Source organism: Marmota flaviventris, chromosome 9 (genome assembly GCF_047511675.1).
Source record: "Marmota flaviventris isolate mMarFla1 chromosome 9, mMarFla1.hap1, whole genome shotgun sequence".
Taxonomy (NCBI): Eukaryota; Metazoa; Chordata; class Mammalia; order Rodentia; family Sciuridae; genus Marmota; species Marmota flaviventris.
In genome coordinates, this window is record NC_092506.1 from 56,222,602 (window position 1) to 56,239,704 (window position 17,103).

A 17,103-nucleotide genomic window follows, 5' to 3' on the forward strand; every position below is an offset into this window, starting at 1 on the left:
CTAGATGCAGAATCATGCCATCAGCAAATGGTGATAGCTTGACTTCCTCTTTCCTCATTTGTGTCCCTTTAATTTCCTTCTTTTGCCTGTTTGCTTGGTTAGTTTTGGGAATTATATTGAATTGAAGTGGTGAGAGTGGATCATCCTTGTCTTGTCCCTGATTTTAGAGGGAAAGCTTTCAGTTCTTCTCTATTTAGTATGATTTGGGGTTCGGGTTTGTCATATATTACCTTAATAATGTTGAGGTAAATTTCTTCTATTCTTAGTTTCTCCAAATTTTTTAACATGAATCGTTGCTGTATTTTATCAAAAGCCTTTTCTGTAACTATTGAGATGATGAGATGATTCTTTTCTTGATTCTGTTTAAGTGATGAATTACATTTGTTTGTTTGCAATAAATTTGTTGAAATAGCCCTGTATCCCTGGAATAAAGCTCCCTTGATTATGGTGCATTATCTTCTTAGTTGCTTTTAGTTGTGATTTGCTAGTATTTTATTGAGGATTTTTGTCATATATGTTCATCAGGGATATTGGTGTCTAGTTTGCTTTCTTAGATGTGTTTCAATATTAGGGTTATATTAGCTTTATAGAATGTATTTGGTAATGTTCCCTCCCTTTAAATAAATGAAAGGTTAAGAATGTAAAAGTTAAGTTTTGTTTTCTTGGTTGAGTTTGAGTTCTGTTTTCCTGGAACCTGAAATTTATGTAGATGTCAAAACAACTCCTGGAGAAACCACTCAATGTATGTTGAGAAATCTCTCCTGACCATTTGGTTGCTCTGTGAAAACAACCCCTCCCAGAAACCATGCAGCTCAGTACGTACATACCTCAGGGCTTGAACCAATCAGTTTGAATGTACACCCCTTTTTGTACTGACCAATCACCCTTACCCAACTTGTTCCCGCCAGTGAATGAACTAATCATGTTTTAGAGTTGTTGTTTGATTTTCCCACGGTGTACAATGATTTGTTATGATGTATGTGAAGTCCCTGCCCTCTCCAAAGAATGTATATAAGCTCTGCTTAAGCTGTTCTCGGGGCTCTCTGCTTCTCCGAAGTGAGCTCTGAGCCCCAGCATGCTGGACCCCCAATAAACCCTCTGCTGTTGCATGAGACAGTCTCTTGGTGGTCTCTTCTTCCGACACTCGCCCGACCTTAACAATTTTATGGGATAATTTGAGGGAGACTGGTGTTAGTTCTTTTTTAGAAGTCTGGTAGAACTCTGCTGAGAATTCCTCTGATCCTGGGCTTTTCTTTGTTGGTAAGGCTTTTTGTTGTTTCAATTTCATTACTTGAGATTTGTCTCTTTATGTATTCTGTATCTCTGATTTATTTTGAGCAGATTATATGTGCCTAGAAATGTGTCAGTGTCTTCTTGGTTTTGCTGTTTATTGCAGTATAAATTTTCAAAATAGTTTTGTATGAACCTCTGGAATTCAGAAATGTCTGTGGTGATATCTTCTATGTCATCTCTAATTTAGTTGACTTGGGACTTCTGTTTCTTTTAGCTAGTTTGGATAAGGGATTGTCAATCTTCTTTATATTTTTGAAGACACAACTCTTTGTTGTGTTGATCTTGTGCATTTTCTTTTCTTTCTTTTTTTTTTTTTTTTAAATTTTTGTGATACTGGGGATTGAACTCTGGAGTACTTGACCACTGAGCCATATCCCCAGCCCTATTTTGTATTTTTTATGTAAAGAAAGAATCTCACTGAGTTGCTTAGTGCCTCACTGTCACTGACGCTGGCTTTGAACTTGAGATCCTCCTATCTCAGCCTCCAGAGCTGCTGGGATTACAGGCATGTGCCACTGCTTCTGGCATTCTTGTGTATTTAACTAAATTGTCTATTTCATTAATTTTGGTTCTGATCTTTAATATCTCCTGACTATCACTGATTTTGAAATTAGTTTGTTCTTTTCACAAGCCCTCAAAGTGGAGAATAAGTTTATTGAATTAGGATCTCTCTATATTTCTAATGCATGCACTCAATGCAGTAAAATTTCCTCTTTTTACTGCTTTCTTACTATCTTAGAAATTTTGATATGTTATACCCTTGTTTTCATTTGTTTCTGAGAATGTCTTGATTTCTTCCCTCACTTTTACTTTGATTTATTCTTCATTTAAAAGAGTATTGTCTAATCGCCATGTGTTTATGTGGTTTTTATTGTTTTTCTTGTTGTTGAATTCTAGTTTCATTCCATTGTGTTCTGATATGATACATGGGATTACATGAAGTTTTTTTGTATTTACTTAGACTTATATTTTAGCCTCGAGTGTGGTCTATATTGGAGAAAGTTTCATAAGCTGCTGAGAAAAAGAGAATTTGGCTGTTTTGGAGTGAAATGCTCTGTAGTTATCTATTAGATCCATTTAACTTATAGAATTATTTAGGTTGGATATATCTTTATTGATTTTATGCTTTGATGATCTGTCTATTCATGAGTGTGTGTTAAAATCTCCTAATATTATTGTATTGGGGTCTGTCTGGGATTTAATGTCAAGTAGTCTTTTTTTTTTTAAATGTAATTGAGTTAATATTTGGAACACATATATATTATTATTGTTTCTTCTTGTTGGATTATTCTCTTTACCAGGATGTAATGGCTCATATGAAAATGGTTACTCTATTCTGATTTCAGGGTTGGTTTGCATGGAATATTTTTTTTCTGTCCTTTTACCTTCACCCTATGAGGGTTTTACCTTTGAGATAAGTCTCTCACAGATAAGATATGGTTGGATCTTATTTTTGATCCATTCTGCTGATTTAAGATAATAGTCTGGTGTCTCCATTGACATCTGTAGCCCTAATTGTCATGAGGACACACATATGCCTTCACATATGCTCACACCCACATTCAAGCCCACAAATTTGTACATAATGGAAAAAATTGAAAAATTTTAATACTATATGATGAAGTGATGTTTAGGATAAAAATTTTTAAAAGTTAAAATTTGAAAGAAGATGAATTAAAAAAATTTAAAGTTGAACTAGGCATGGTGGCACATGCCTAATAATCCTAGTGGCTCAGGAGGCTGAGGCAGGAGGATCATGTGGTCAAAGCCAGCCTTAGCAAAAGTGAAGTGCTAAGCAAATCAGTTAGACCCTGTTTCTAAGTAAAATCCAAAATAGAGCTAAGGTCTAGTGCCTTTGATTTCAATCCCTGGTACAAAAAACCCCCCCAAAAACAAAAAACAAACAAACAAACAAAAACAAACAAAAAAAAAAAAAAGAAAAAGAGAAAAAGAAAAGTCAAAGAATGGTGGGGGGAAAAGGGAAAAAAGAAAAAAAAGGAAACAATAAAGAAAGAAGAGCAGAAAAAAAGATGAAGAAAAATAAAAAGAGTACTGCTAAAAAATAAAAAGCTTCTTTCCACTGGGGTGGTCAAGACTGCTGGTAGGGATGGATGTGCATTCTGCATACTTTCTTTTGGCTTTAGCTCTGGGGTTGAGGGCTGGAGATTGTGCAGCCCAACTGTGTAACACAATAACTTTGTGTTCCTCAATTAGTTGCTGGCCTTTGTGGTTAGGTGTCACAGCTGGTTGCAGTAGATCTGTTTTCAGTCATCCAGTATATGGTGGCTTAGCACTCTTTGGCTGTTGACAAATTGTAATTTTCTGAGACTTAGGAGTAGTGCCAGATTTCATACTGAAGATTCAAATAATTGGCATTTGGACTTGACTCAACTTCATTTTTTCTATGTGAATTCGTGGATTAAAGATTGCTTTTAGGGAGAGTATACATATAACTAAAAATATGTGAATGCAGTATTCTGAGACACCGTGTTAATCATGAATGCTACCATAGGTTTGAAGGACATGTTTTTGGTCAATGTTTTCCAGATTTTAAGCAATATAATTACAATTAAATCCATATTTTCTGACTGTAGTTTTGGTGGAGGCTCTTGTAGTATCCTCTTGCTTTGGCCTGGTTCCTATGATTACAATAATGATTTACAAAATTTATTTTGTTTAACTTCACTTTTTTCTCTGTTAGATTAAGCCTCATAAAAATAAGAAATTTGTTTTGTTCATAAATTTGTTTTCTGAATCTGTTACGTGTTTTTTCCACTATCATCCAGTATCTGATATATGTTTATCTCATAGATACCTGGAATATTTCTTTATCCTCCCCCAAACAAATGTGTAATGGCAGGTTCTGTACCCACCTTTATTATTCTGTAATCAGTAGTATGAGTTGATGGATTTCTTCATTCTCTCTTCTGCCTGCAGGCAGAAGTGATTTAATTTTATTTTTTCCCATACCATACCTTGTTTTTCTTATTTCTTTGGAATGAATTTTATCTTATTTTGAGCATCAGTGCTTAGATCAGATGAGATCAGAATTTTTTAAAAAGACTATATAAAGACTGTTTCCCAAAGTCCACGGGTAATTTGGAATGCTGCTCCAAGTCAGGATCTCTGAGAGAAATTCCTAAACACCAGCACCTAATCTGAAACACTTTCTTACAGAAAGAAAGTTTCAGGACTTTTTTTTTGGTGAGTAAATTTCTTGTACTTATTTTATGACATTCTATCACTTTGTTCTTCTTTTGATTGTAAAACATCCCATTTTTAGATACTTTAATATAAGTTGTAGCAGCACCTAACATAATGTCCATATTATCATCTTTGGCAGTCTTCTTCTTTTTAAAGGCTGAATAATATTCCATTTTATGTATATGCTACATTTTTTTTATCAATTAATCTACTGATAGACATTAGGTTGCTTCCACATTTTGATTATTGAGAATAATGTTGAATGATTCCATTTACATATGGAATCTAAAATAGCCCAACTCTTAGAAATGGAGAGTAGAATGAGAGATGTCAAGAATAGAAGCAGGGAAGACAGGAAATTTTTATTCAATGGATGCTAAGTTTCAGTTATGTAAGATGTTGTACAACTTAATGTCTATAGTTAGTGTTACTATATTGTATACCTAAAAGTTTGTTATAAGAGTAGATTTCACATAAAGTGCTCTTACCACAATATAAAACATGCATATGCATTCTAAATATTTTCTCTATCTATATTTGATTAAGGGTTCATATCCATCTTGAAGCTTCTAGAAACATAGTAACAGTTATAAATGAATTATATCACATATAAGATGTGTAAATCTTATTATACATACATTGTAGGTTTTAGACTTTAATAACTCTCAACTATTTTTAGCCTTCATTCATCATGATAGTAAAGGGAATTTTTCCTCCAAGTCTTTCTTTGCAATACAACTTTTTTGCTCTTTCTCCTACATTTGTACCATCTATCTCAAATTGGATAGTATGTCATTTTATTGCATCTACATAATAGTAGAAACATTATGGAGGTTAAGCTCAAGAACAAAATAATGTGGTAAGTAATCAGATACCCATATCCAAACAAAATCAAACTTAAAGACAGAAAAAAGAGACTGTTCAAACTGTATGAAAATTGATGCCCAGTTACATGATGAACAGTGTTTTATGAGCTTCTTGTGATAATAAGCATGAACAGAGACAAAAGATACATTAAGATATTACAGGCTTAAAACAAATATTAATGATAATGAAGTGGTTTGAAAAGTTAAAGAAAGATAAAGGGATCTTGACAAGGAAGGTATCATCAAACTCTGGGGATCATTTTTCCTTTTTACATAGAGAGCCTATAGAGTCGGGAAGTCCCAAGAGATAGAAAGTTTTACTTGAAGTATGTGGGGACCGATTTGAGTTTTTGGCATCCTGACTTCTGCTAGAAGAGATGGGGACTCTCTTCAGGAGAACGACTGCTTAAGCTATATTTTTATTTAAGAATATTTCTCATTCTAATACTTTATATTTTCTAAAGCTAGTAGTGATCTTTTGATTTTTTTTTTTTTAGTGTTTTGGTTGTGTCTACTTCCCAATATTATTAAGACATAATGTTCATTCTTAATATGTCTCTTGCTAATATTCTAGATTAAATCTCTTCTTGGATATTTTCCATGTATGTTGATTCCATTCATGGAATACAAATTAACATTTTCCTTTTAGATCATGGCTTTTCTTACTTTTGTTGGTTCTTAATTTGCTCTGCTTGGATTTTTCTTCTAGTCTTAATGTACCCTTGATTCTTAGCTGTGACTATAAATGTAAAGCGATAATTTGAGAAAAGTTCTAGCTTTCAGCAACTAATCTTTGCTATCCTATCTGGCTTTTAATTCCTTAATAGACACTTATCAATGTCTTCAAAGATGTACAAAATGGCACGTGAGCACTTGGCAAATTCTCTTCAAGAACTTGTAGATGAAGAATTGAAGAAGTTTAAGAGCAAACTTACTTATGTCGAGCTAAAAAAAAAACTTAAGAATATTCCTAGGGGGGAGATTAAGAAAGTCTCCGATCATGAAGATCTTGCTGAAATCCTGGTCAACCATTACGGGTCATGGAATGCAGTGAAGGTTACCATGAAAATCCTGAAAAAAATTCACCAGAGACACGTGGCTGAGAGGCTCCTTTATGATATCAAGGGTGAGTCAAAACTCTGACTTTTAACTGCTTTTGTTACTGTTCCATCAGAAAGCTTCAAATCTCAATCATAGTTTCACCTACTCACCAAAACTCTGCAGTTATTTTCATATCCCATCATATTTAGTAAGCATTGTCCCCCCAAATATTGACAATATGTCTACAGTATTAGTCTAGGTTTTTCAAGTCATTACTATTCATTTTAGGTGACAAATTATTCCCAAGGTTATGTGTTTTTTTATAATAATTTTATTATTTCTGGTTAATTGTATAGGTGTACACACTGTTAATCATCAGTAACTAAGTAAATAATAAAGACTTGTATGAGAACAATGGAAATAACTTTGTTTTGGGGGATATGGTAGTTTCATAAAGAGTTGTGTAGATGTAAAATAAGGGGAAACAATGAAGACTAGAGAAGGATGGATTTATGACATTATGATTAGGGTAAGATTGGTTGGAGGGGCTGCGGTTGTAGCTCAGTGGTTGAGTGCTTGCCTAGCAAGTGTGAGGTACTGGTTTTGATTCTCAGCACCACATATAAATGAAATAAAGGTCCATTGACAACTAAAAAATATTTTTAAAAAGATTGGTTGCTAATGACAGTTGAAGTCAGGCATAGTATTCAAGGCTATACAACTATTGAATTTAGATGATAAATACCCTTTTCACTTTCTCTTCTTAATATAACTAGAATACTCAGGGATAAAGGATAAAAATACTGAGATTTTCTCTGATTAGCTAAAAACAGTAGTGAAGGAAAGAATGTTGCCAGCTACTAAGAACAGAGTTCTAGGGGTCTCACAGAACCCCTGCTAATGAAGATCTGAAAGTCAGAGAAGGAACAATCTTTTACTCCAAGCACTTTTCATTACCTGAGATCATGATGCTAATTCCAGTTTAATAGATCATTCATGGTACTTTTGGAAAATTTGCCCTGAATTTTCTGAGCATTATTGAATATTGTCTCATCAAAGATAATGTTTTGAAGAGAAGAGATGGCTACTTTAGTTAGCAAAGTAAAGATCTACTAAACAGGAATTCCCAGTGTTATCTTTCTTCTGCAATGTATTTGAAAACTGGATTCTCTTTTGAGGTAAAAAAGAAATTACTAACTTTCAAATAGGATTTTTAAAGTAATTTGGACTTTTGGTCACCAAAATGAATTGTTACAGCTTGGACTGCAGATATTATGATGTTCTCCAAAATAAAACTACAATTTTCCTTTGGTATATACTGGGGATTGATTCCAGGACCTTTTGCAGATAACAAAATACTCAAGTCCTCTTTTCTTCTGTAAAATGGTAGTATTTGTATATGACCTAGGTCCACACTCCTGTATATTTTTAATTAGCTATAGATTAGTTACAATGCCTAATACAATGAAAAATCCTATGCCAATCCTGTATCAATAAGAGTGAATCATACTCATTGCAAAAACTGGGCTCAGAGGAATATTAAGTGAAGGTGAGTACACAGTCGATAGCCCAGTAATCTCTTGCTTTATATACATATTCTGAAATTAGTTGGCTTGGACTCAAATTCATAAATATGAGTCCATAAAAATATCTAACACATACAAGCTTTTATAAATACTTAAATAAGATAACAAAGTAATTAAAATTATACATGAAATGTAAATTTTATCTAATAAATATTAGAAAAGATTTAAAGTTGTCAAAAATCTTGCTAATTATTATGAGCTATAAATATTATGTCTATTTTTTAGATAAGAAAACCAAAGGTTAAGAGAAATTAATTTTTTTAATGGGTAAACTTAAGAAATGTCACATTTCAGATTGATTCTAGAAGTTATTCCTGTAACCATTAAAGTATACTTCCTAAAAGTGTTTTAAAGAGATGATCAAAATCTAGTTAGAGTATAAAGCATTGCCCAATCTATTAGGGGAAAAAATTTTACTCTTGTGAGTGTATCTTGTGGGTGTGTTTGTTGTCTAATTTAAAAACTCTAGGGGGCTGGGGCTGTAGCTCAGTGGGAAAGTGCTTGCTTTGAATGCATGAAGCACTGGGTTCGATCCTTAGCACCACATAAAAATAAATAAAAATACTGTGTGTTGAAAACAAACGAATGAAAAAACTATCTTCTTGCACTTATGTTACATACAAACACGAAACTCATCTACCTGTTGTAGTGGAAAGAATTTTGCTCTTAGAGTCTGAAAAACCTGAGGTTCAATCCCAGACATATAATGTACAATCTGTGATTGTGTCAAAAAAATAAAAATAAAAACAGAAAAGTTTTGATTCCAAATTTGAATACCTGACAATGTTCAGATATTATATATATAGCTCAAAATACCTATGGGACCTTTAAGGGTAGTAGGAGACAAAGAGGCAAGAGCTTTATTCAGTCTTTATTCTGACTGAAGTAAAGGGTTAAGCACATTGTTCCCTATAAATAGGGACAATAAAATAAGATGTTCTTTACCTCTAAACTTCTAGAAAATGATAAAAAAAATAAGGAAAAAGAGGATGATGAAACAGATGATGATGATGATGATGATGATGAAACCGATGAAGAAGAATCGAGTGATGATGATGATGATGATGACAATGACGATGACGATGAGGATGATGAGGATGATGATGATGATAATGATGACGATGACGATGATGATAAATAAAAAGAGAAAAAAACCCTTTCCAACAGAAAAATATTGAAAATATTCACCCTTATTACTTTTTTATGGAATGTGGAGACTAACATGAAATTTGTGTTTTTTGTTCCAGTGCTTTATTTTCTATTCTACATATTCTTTTTATTTCTTTAATAAAACATTTCTGAGCTAATTATAGTTTGTCAGAGTGAAACTTATAGAAAGATAATAGAGGGAAGGGAGCAGAGGGTAGAAGAGGGAAGGGGAGGAGAGGAAGTAGGGCTTGAATTAGAACAAAATCTCTTTCATGCTTGTACAATTATGTCAAGATGAATTCCAACCAATATATAACTAAAAGAACCAATAAAGAAAGAGGTTTTAGATTGAGGTTTTATGGTGTTGCTGTAAGATAAAATTTTAAGTCATATAAGAAGTTTTAGCTGTTAGATAAAAATAAAATCTTCAAGCATCCATAAAAGATTTGTCTTATAATTGCTAAGAAAAAATAAATACTATTGCATATAGGACTGGAAATTTTTACCTCTTGTTTTTATTTTATAAGTGTCCATAAATAAGTATATATAGACATCAAAATCTGTCTATGTGTGTGTATCATGTCATCGGAATTTTTCTTGCCAGTTTTTACTAAAACCTCTTCCTCCCTAAAACATACTGAATTCAATTAGGTTATCTCTTAGGTACAATTTATACTTAACACTGTGCTTGTACTTGGTTTTCATAGAAAACTGTTATCTAATCCAGTGTTTTTATTTTAGATATATAGTTGGTGTATCTTTATGAGAGCAAGAAATAGGGCTTTGTGGTTTCTTTCTTTAAGCTTGATTGTATTAGTAAATGAGTAAAATATGATTTCATTTAGAAATACTATGAAACTAGATTCTGAGAAAAACATACTGAAAATAGAGAAGAGTAAAACCTTGATTATTCTGTTCTCTACCATAGCGGCCTTTTATTTTCTCATAGGTTACCTTTGTTCAAACCAAGCTAATACTTGTCATAAACAGCTGTGTTCTTGTTTCTGTCATACATCTTTTCTTAATTGTGTCATCTTTGAGACACTTACCTCTTTATCTGAACTTTCATTATTTGGACATCAAAATGAAAATTTAGGAATCACACAGATTTTGAAAAAAGTTTGAGGTACACTTTGAATTCTTCATTAAGCTCTTAAAAACTTATAATCTGAAATTCATAGATCAATTTAAGTTAGAAATTGTGATGCTTGTTTCTATTTTAATTTTTTCTTCAATCTATTAGAGTTGTCTTCCAAAGAAGACTTATATTAAAAAAAAAACAAAGATCAGCTTTTGTCTAATGCCACAATTTACCAATTGTTAAGTATAAATATCACTTTACTAAGGATGTTTACATGCTCAATTTTATGATTTTGAAATTCAAAGTTCATGGACCTTTTGTTTGTGTACCCTAGCGTAAAGCATAATCACCTTTTCATATGCTTCCTGGAAAAACATTCATCCTCTTTGGTTCATATTTTACTAATAAATTAATAAATTTCTAAATCAATGAACAGACTTGTAATATTTTTGAAACTGGTTTGTCATGAGCACTAGCCATGAAGAAATAGTGCACACAAGCCACTGTAGTTCAAAAGTATAATCTCAAAAATTCCAGGTCCTAAAACTTAGTGGGCAATGTGGTAGTATGAAAAAGTGAAGTCTTTTAGGGTTGATTAGGCTCAAATTATCTGTTTGCTGATGACATCATTTTATATTTAGAATGCTTCAAAAATTTCATCAGAAGACTTTTAAAGCTGGTAGCAAATTTAGTAAAGTAGCGGGACACAACAAGATCAAGACATATAAATAAATCACTTCTGTCTACTTCAGTAATGGATCTGCTGAAAATGAAATTAGAAAAACTATTTCTTTCACAATCATTTAAAAAATACTTGGGAACGAATCTAATAAAGGAGGTGAAGGACCCCTACAATGAAAACTACAGAACACCTCGGAAAGAAATTGAAGGCCTTAGAAGATGGAAAGATCTCTTGTGTTTTTGAATAGGCAAAATTAACATTATCAAAATGGCGATACTACCAAAAGCAATAAACAGATTTGATGAAAATCCCCATCAAAATCTTAATGATGTTCTTCATAGAAATAAAAAACAAGGTTTAAAATTAACTCGGAAAAATAAGTGTAGAAATTGGTATTTTGAAATATTTTGGTATTTTCTAATACCAGAATAACCAAAGCAATATTGAGCAAGAAGAGAGATGCTGGAGACATCACAATATCTGACCTCAAATTATACTACAGAGCTACAGTAACAAAACCAGTATGGTACTGGCACCAAAAGAGACATGAACACCAATGGAATAGAAGAGAAGACACAGAGACAAGGTCAGAAGTGCCAATGCTGTTTGTTGGGGGAAAAGATAACCTTTTTGATAAATAGTGCTAGAAAACTGAATATCCATACGTAGAAGAATGAAAACAGATCTCTCAACCTGCACAAAATTCAACTCAAAGTGAATAAAAGACCTAGAAATTACACCAGAAATTCTGCAGTTCTAGAAAAAAAATGTAGGTCCAACGCTCCAACATATTGGCAGAGGAATTTACTTCTGTCAGATCTGTAAAGCACAAGAAATAAAACAACAACAACAACAATAAGTGGCATGGCTTCAAGTTAAAAAAAAAAAGTTCTGTTTTGCAAAGGAAACAATTATGAGCACAAACAGAGAGCCTATGGAATGGAGAAGAATTTTGCCACCTGCTTCTGAGGGCATTGATATCCAGAATAAAGAATTCAGAAACCTTAACACACACATACACACACTCACACACTCTAAATAAATAAAAATAAAATCCAATTAATAAATAGGCAAATGAACTAAACAAATACTTCTGAAAAGAAGAAATATAAATGGCCTACAAATATTTGAAGAAATGTTCAACATCTCTTGCAATTACAGAAAAGCAAATCAAAACTACATTGAGATTTCATCTTACTTCAGTAAAAAATGACAGTTATCAATAACATAAACAACAATAAATGCTTTTGAGGATGTAGGTAAAAGGCACACTCATACAATGTTGGTGGAATGCAAATTTAATCAATTGCTCTGGAAAGCAGAATAAAGATTTCTCAAAAAATTAGGAATGGAACTATCACATAACCCAACTATCCTACTCAGCATATATTCAAAAGAACTAAAATCAGCATCTATAGGGAGGCAGACACATAAACATTTATAGCAGCACAATTTACAAAAGCTAAGCTATAAAATCAACTTAGGTGCTCCTCAATAAATGAATGGATAAAGAAAATGTGGTGTATATATACAAAACAGCCATCAAAAAAAAAAAAAAGGTGAAATTTACTCAGCCGTCAAAAGAGTAAAATTATGGCATTTGCTGGTAAATGAATAGAGTTGGAGACTATCATGCTATGTGAAATAAGCCAGACCAAGGAAGTCAAGGGCTAAATGTTTTCTTTGATATGTGGAAGCTAATACAAAATAAGGGGAAAAAAAGAGGGAAAATAAAATAAAGGGAGAGGGGTTAAATCCCTTCAAAATAGAAAAAGGATCAGTGGAGTAGAGAAAGGGGTTGAGAGGAAGAAGGAGGGACAGGAAAAGGGAAGAACAGTGGAATGAATCTGATCTAAATTTTCTATATATATATCTATATATATATCTATATATATATCTATATCTATATCTATCTATCTATCTATCTATCTATCTATATCTATATATATATATATATATCTATATCTATCTATCTATCTATCTATCTATCTATCTATCTATCTATATCCAGTGAATCTCATCATCATGTATACCCACAGGACATTTATTAAAAAAATAGATGAATAACAGAAAGATCAGTAGAGTAGAGTGAAGGGAACAGGGGTGGGAGGAAAAGAGGGAAAGGGGAAGTACTGGGGACTGAATTAGAGCAAATTATATTCCATGACTTTATAATTATGTCAAAATGAATTCTAAAGCCTATATCAATAAAAGTTTTAAAAATAGTTTAGATAAAAATGGAAACACAATTTTCTGAAACATGGAATGTACAAAAGCATATCTAAGAGGGGTAGTTGCTACTGATCATTACCTATATTAAGAAAAAATAATCTTGAATAAACAAGTTAATGTTATATCTTTCAAGGTACTAGAAAATAAAGAACCAACTAAACCTGAGGTTAAAAAAAGAAAAGAAATGATAACAATTGGAGCAGAAATGAATGAAATAGAGACTAGAAAAATAATAGAAAAGAAAAAAAAAATCTCAAAGTTTTTTTTTTTTTTTTTTTCCTGAGGATTGAACCCAGGGATTGGTGCATGTGAGGCAAGCATTTTGCCAACTGAGCTATATCCCCATCCCTCAATGGTAATTTTTAAAGACAAAAAAAAAAATTAAAAACCTGTAGCTAAAATCAGATAAAAAGAGAGCAGATACAAATGAAATAATAAATGAATGTTTGGACCTTACAATTGACACCACATCAATACTACCATGAACAATTACACACTAGCAAATTGAATATTCTAGAAGAAACAAATAAATTCCTAGAGACATAAAAGTACCAACCATTCATAAACAGAAAATCTGAATAATTTAGTAACAAACTAAGAGATTATATTTATAATAAAAATTTCTGTGAACAAAGAAATCTAGCCTAGGACTTTGTGGCTTTACTGTTGAATTCTATCAAACTTAAAGAAGAATAAATACTAAGTTTCCTCAAACTATCCCAAAACTATTGTAAAGGAAGGAACTTTGCTGAACTCATTCTACATTGATTTCCCTGATACCAAAACCAAAGACATAATAAAAAATAAAAACCTATAGACCAATATCCCTGGTGGACATATGTGGATAAAATCACAACAAAATACTAGCAAAGCAAACCCATAAGTATGTCAAAAATTATACACCATGATTAAGTGATATTTATCCAATAGATGCAAGGATGTTTCAACATATGCAAATCAATAAAAATAATACAGGGCTAGGAATGCAGCTCAGTGGGAGACACTTGCCTACCATATACAAGGCTCTGGCTTCCCTCCCCAGCACTGCAAAAAAGGAATAAATCTTTAAATAAAATACAGTATATCAACATACTGAATGTAAATAAAATTATCTCAATAGAGATGGAAAAATTATTCTATAAAATTCAACATCATTTCATGAGGAGATGGAAATGCTAATTATCCTGATTTTATTATCATACCTCATATGCATGTATTGAACTATAATACTATACCCCTTAAAAAGTATAGATATTTCAATTAAAATTAAAAAAAATGATAGGAAGGAAGAAGAAAAATGAACTCTAACAATGATGGAAATGATTTACATTGTGGCATTCTTCCACTTAGAAGCAACTTAAGTGTGGTTTTTCAATCTCAATTCCGCAGTCTTTCCCTAGACAGTAATTCCCTTCTCATTATAGATGTGACTTAGACATACTCAGATGTTAGTTAGACATACCCAATAATGTTTTAAAGTAATGTATTAACATCAAAATATTAAAGTGTATTCTATGAAGAAAAATGTTTTGCAAAAACAATATTTTCTTATTTATATTTAGTCCCAATGTTGTGCAGGTATATATGAAAATATGAAGATATTTTATGTATAAATAGTATGTAGATACAGTAATTTCCCATTACTTGTGATTTTGCTTCTTTGGTTTTAGTTACCTGTAATAAACTTTGGTCCAGCACAGCCTGAAAATATTAAATGGAAAATTTCATGAATAAACAAATCACAAGTTCTAAATTATGTACTTTTACAGGTGGAGTGATAACACTGCCCACCATCTTTCTCCCTCCTACCCCAAATGCAAATCATTCCCTTCTATAGTGCAGTCAGGATGCCTATGCTACTAACAGATTAGTCACTTTGTAGCTGTCTCAGTTATCAGATCAATTGTCACAGTGTGACATTTCTTGTGTTCAAGTAATACTTATTTTACTTAGTATAACTTCCAAAGCCTAAAAGTAGCCATTTGTATATGCCAAAGAGAAAACATAAAGTGATTTCCTTTCACTTAAGTGAAAAGGTAAAAGTGCTCAACTTAATAAGAAAAGAAGAAATCACATGTGTAGATTGCTAAGATTTACATAGTATAATAGGATATTTTGAGAGAAAGACCATGGTTACATAACTTTCTTTTGGAGTATATTGTTATAATGTGTTACTTTCTGCTTTATTAGAAGTTATTATTGTTCAGTTCTTACTATGTCAGATTATCATAGCTGGGTAAGTACAGAGAAAAACAGTATGTATAAAGTTCAGGAATCCACCTGCAGATAACAGGAAGATTAATATAACTGTGTGTGTGTGTGTGTGTGTGTGTGTGTGTGTGTGTGTAACTATTAATAGTAACCATCTGTGTTAGTCAACTCTGCATCACTGTGGCAGAATATCTGAGATAAACAATTTTAAAAGAAAAAAGGTTGATTTTGGCTTACTGTTTCATAGATTTCAGAAGATGATCACTTATCCTCATTGTTTTGGGCCTGAGGAGAGGTCAAACATCATGGTTGAGAGCATACATTGCAACAAAACCGCTCATCTCATGGTAGCCAGGAATCAGAGATAGATCACTTTTATAACAGTCTCTATCCCCAAACACATTAAATCATGAATAAATAAGTGATTTCTCCAAGATGCCAGAATCCTCTTGATCCAGTCACCTCTAAAGACTCCCACCTCTGAACAGTGCTGCATTGGGAACAAAGCATTTTGCATGTGGCATTAAGAGAACATTTAAGATCCAAACCATGACATTCTTCAGTTGGCCTCCAAAGGCTCATGTTCATTTCATAATACAAAATGGATTGAGTTCATCTCCAGAGTTTCCATAGTCTTAACAGTTCAAGCAGCACTGAAAAGTCCCAAATCCAAAGCCTCCATTGAGGTGCAAGGCAAACTCTTAACTGTGAACTCCTGCAAAAATGAAACAAACAAAACCAGCCACAAACAAGACACAAGTTACATTGTTCTAAGGTGTAGTAGTGCAGAGTCAACACTCTTGTTTCAAAAAGGAGGAACGGAAAAAAAGCAAGATAAAAATCTAGCAGGTCAAATATAAAATCTTTTAACTCCTGTTTAGTATCCAGGGCAAATAGCAGTGAGATGTGAGCTCCAAGCTTCCCTGACCCTACAATCTTGCTGGCTACAGCCTTCCTGGTGTCTCTCTTGTGCTCACTATTCTTGCTGTTTGCAGATTTCTTTGGTAAATGTTCCAAATACTTGTAACTTTCTGGGATCTCAATGGTAGCTTCAGCCTCACTCTCACAGCTTCAATATACTTCCTTTTATGAGAGGCTTCTTTCAGGGGCTCTGAACCTGCCATACAATGCCTGGCCTCAGACTTTCCTTTGAAATCTCAGTAGAAACCTCCATAATTCTTGTATTTGGCATTTCTGCAAAAGCAGTACCATGCAGACAATGTCAAGGTCTGCCACTAGTGGGAGCAGTAACCTGGCCACTTTGGACTATGACTGCAGTAGCCTCTGAGTGCCTAGACAGTTGTGGGAAATGAATCCAGGAAAGCAATTTCCTAGGTGACCCATGCAAGCATGGTGCCTTGGAACTTTCTTCTCAAAGTAGTCTTTCAATGAGTTATTTTTTTTTTAAATATCCATGAGCCTGTTATGGGTGGGGTTTTGCTAATTCCTGAGGTATTTAGGATGTGTCTTTCCTATTGTCTGGATGCAAAGTACTTGGCTTCTTTTTAATGGCTCTAATATCTTTAGCAATCACACTATTCTGGCCCCTAAATTTCATACTTCTTTCCTGGACAAATTGCAAGTGTTTCCAATCTTTCTGCTGTGCTTTTGGCTCTTAAGTGTCACTGTAAGTCTGCTAAAAGTAACCAGCAATACCCATGTCTTAACCCAAATGCTGTGCTACCTTGAAATTTTCTTTTTCAGAGATTAATTCTCTTTAAACTCTGCTCCACTCCAAGTCTCAGGGCATATACATAA

General features: G+C 32.9%; 1 protein-coding gene across 2 annotated transcripts; it reads left to right on the forward strand.

Moving 5' to 3' along the window:
- Positions 1–1,041: 1,041 nt before the first annotated feature.
- On the forward strand, positions 1,042–9,297 carry LOC114078910 (apoptosis-associated speck-like protein containing a CARD). Of its 2 annotated transcripts, XM_071616422.1 has the most exons (4): positions 1,042–1,260; positions 4,471–4,497; positions 6,191–6,489; positions 8,950–9,297. In XM_071616422.1, the coding sequence occupies exons 3-4, from the start codon at positions 6,201–6,203 to the stop codon at positions 9,129–9,131; spliced, it is 471 nt and encodes a 156-aa protein (XP_071472523.1). In that variant the 5' UTR covers positions 1,042–1,260; positions 4,471–4,497; positions 6,191–6,200; the 3' UTR covers positions 9,132–9,297. The 2 variants fall into 2 exon arrangements, with proteins under 2 accessions (XP_071472523.1, XP_071472522.1); XM_071616421.1 differs by lacking the exon at positions 4,471–4,497.
- Positions 9,298–17,103: the final 7,806 nt, after the last annotated feature.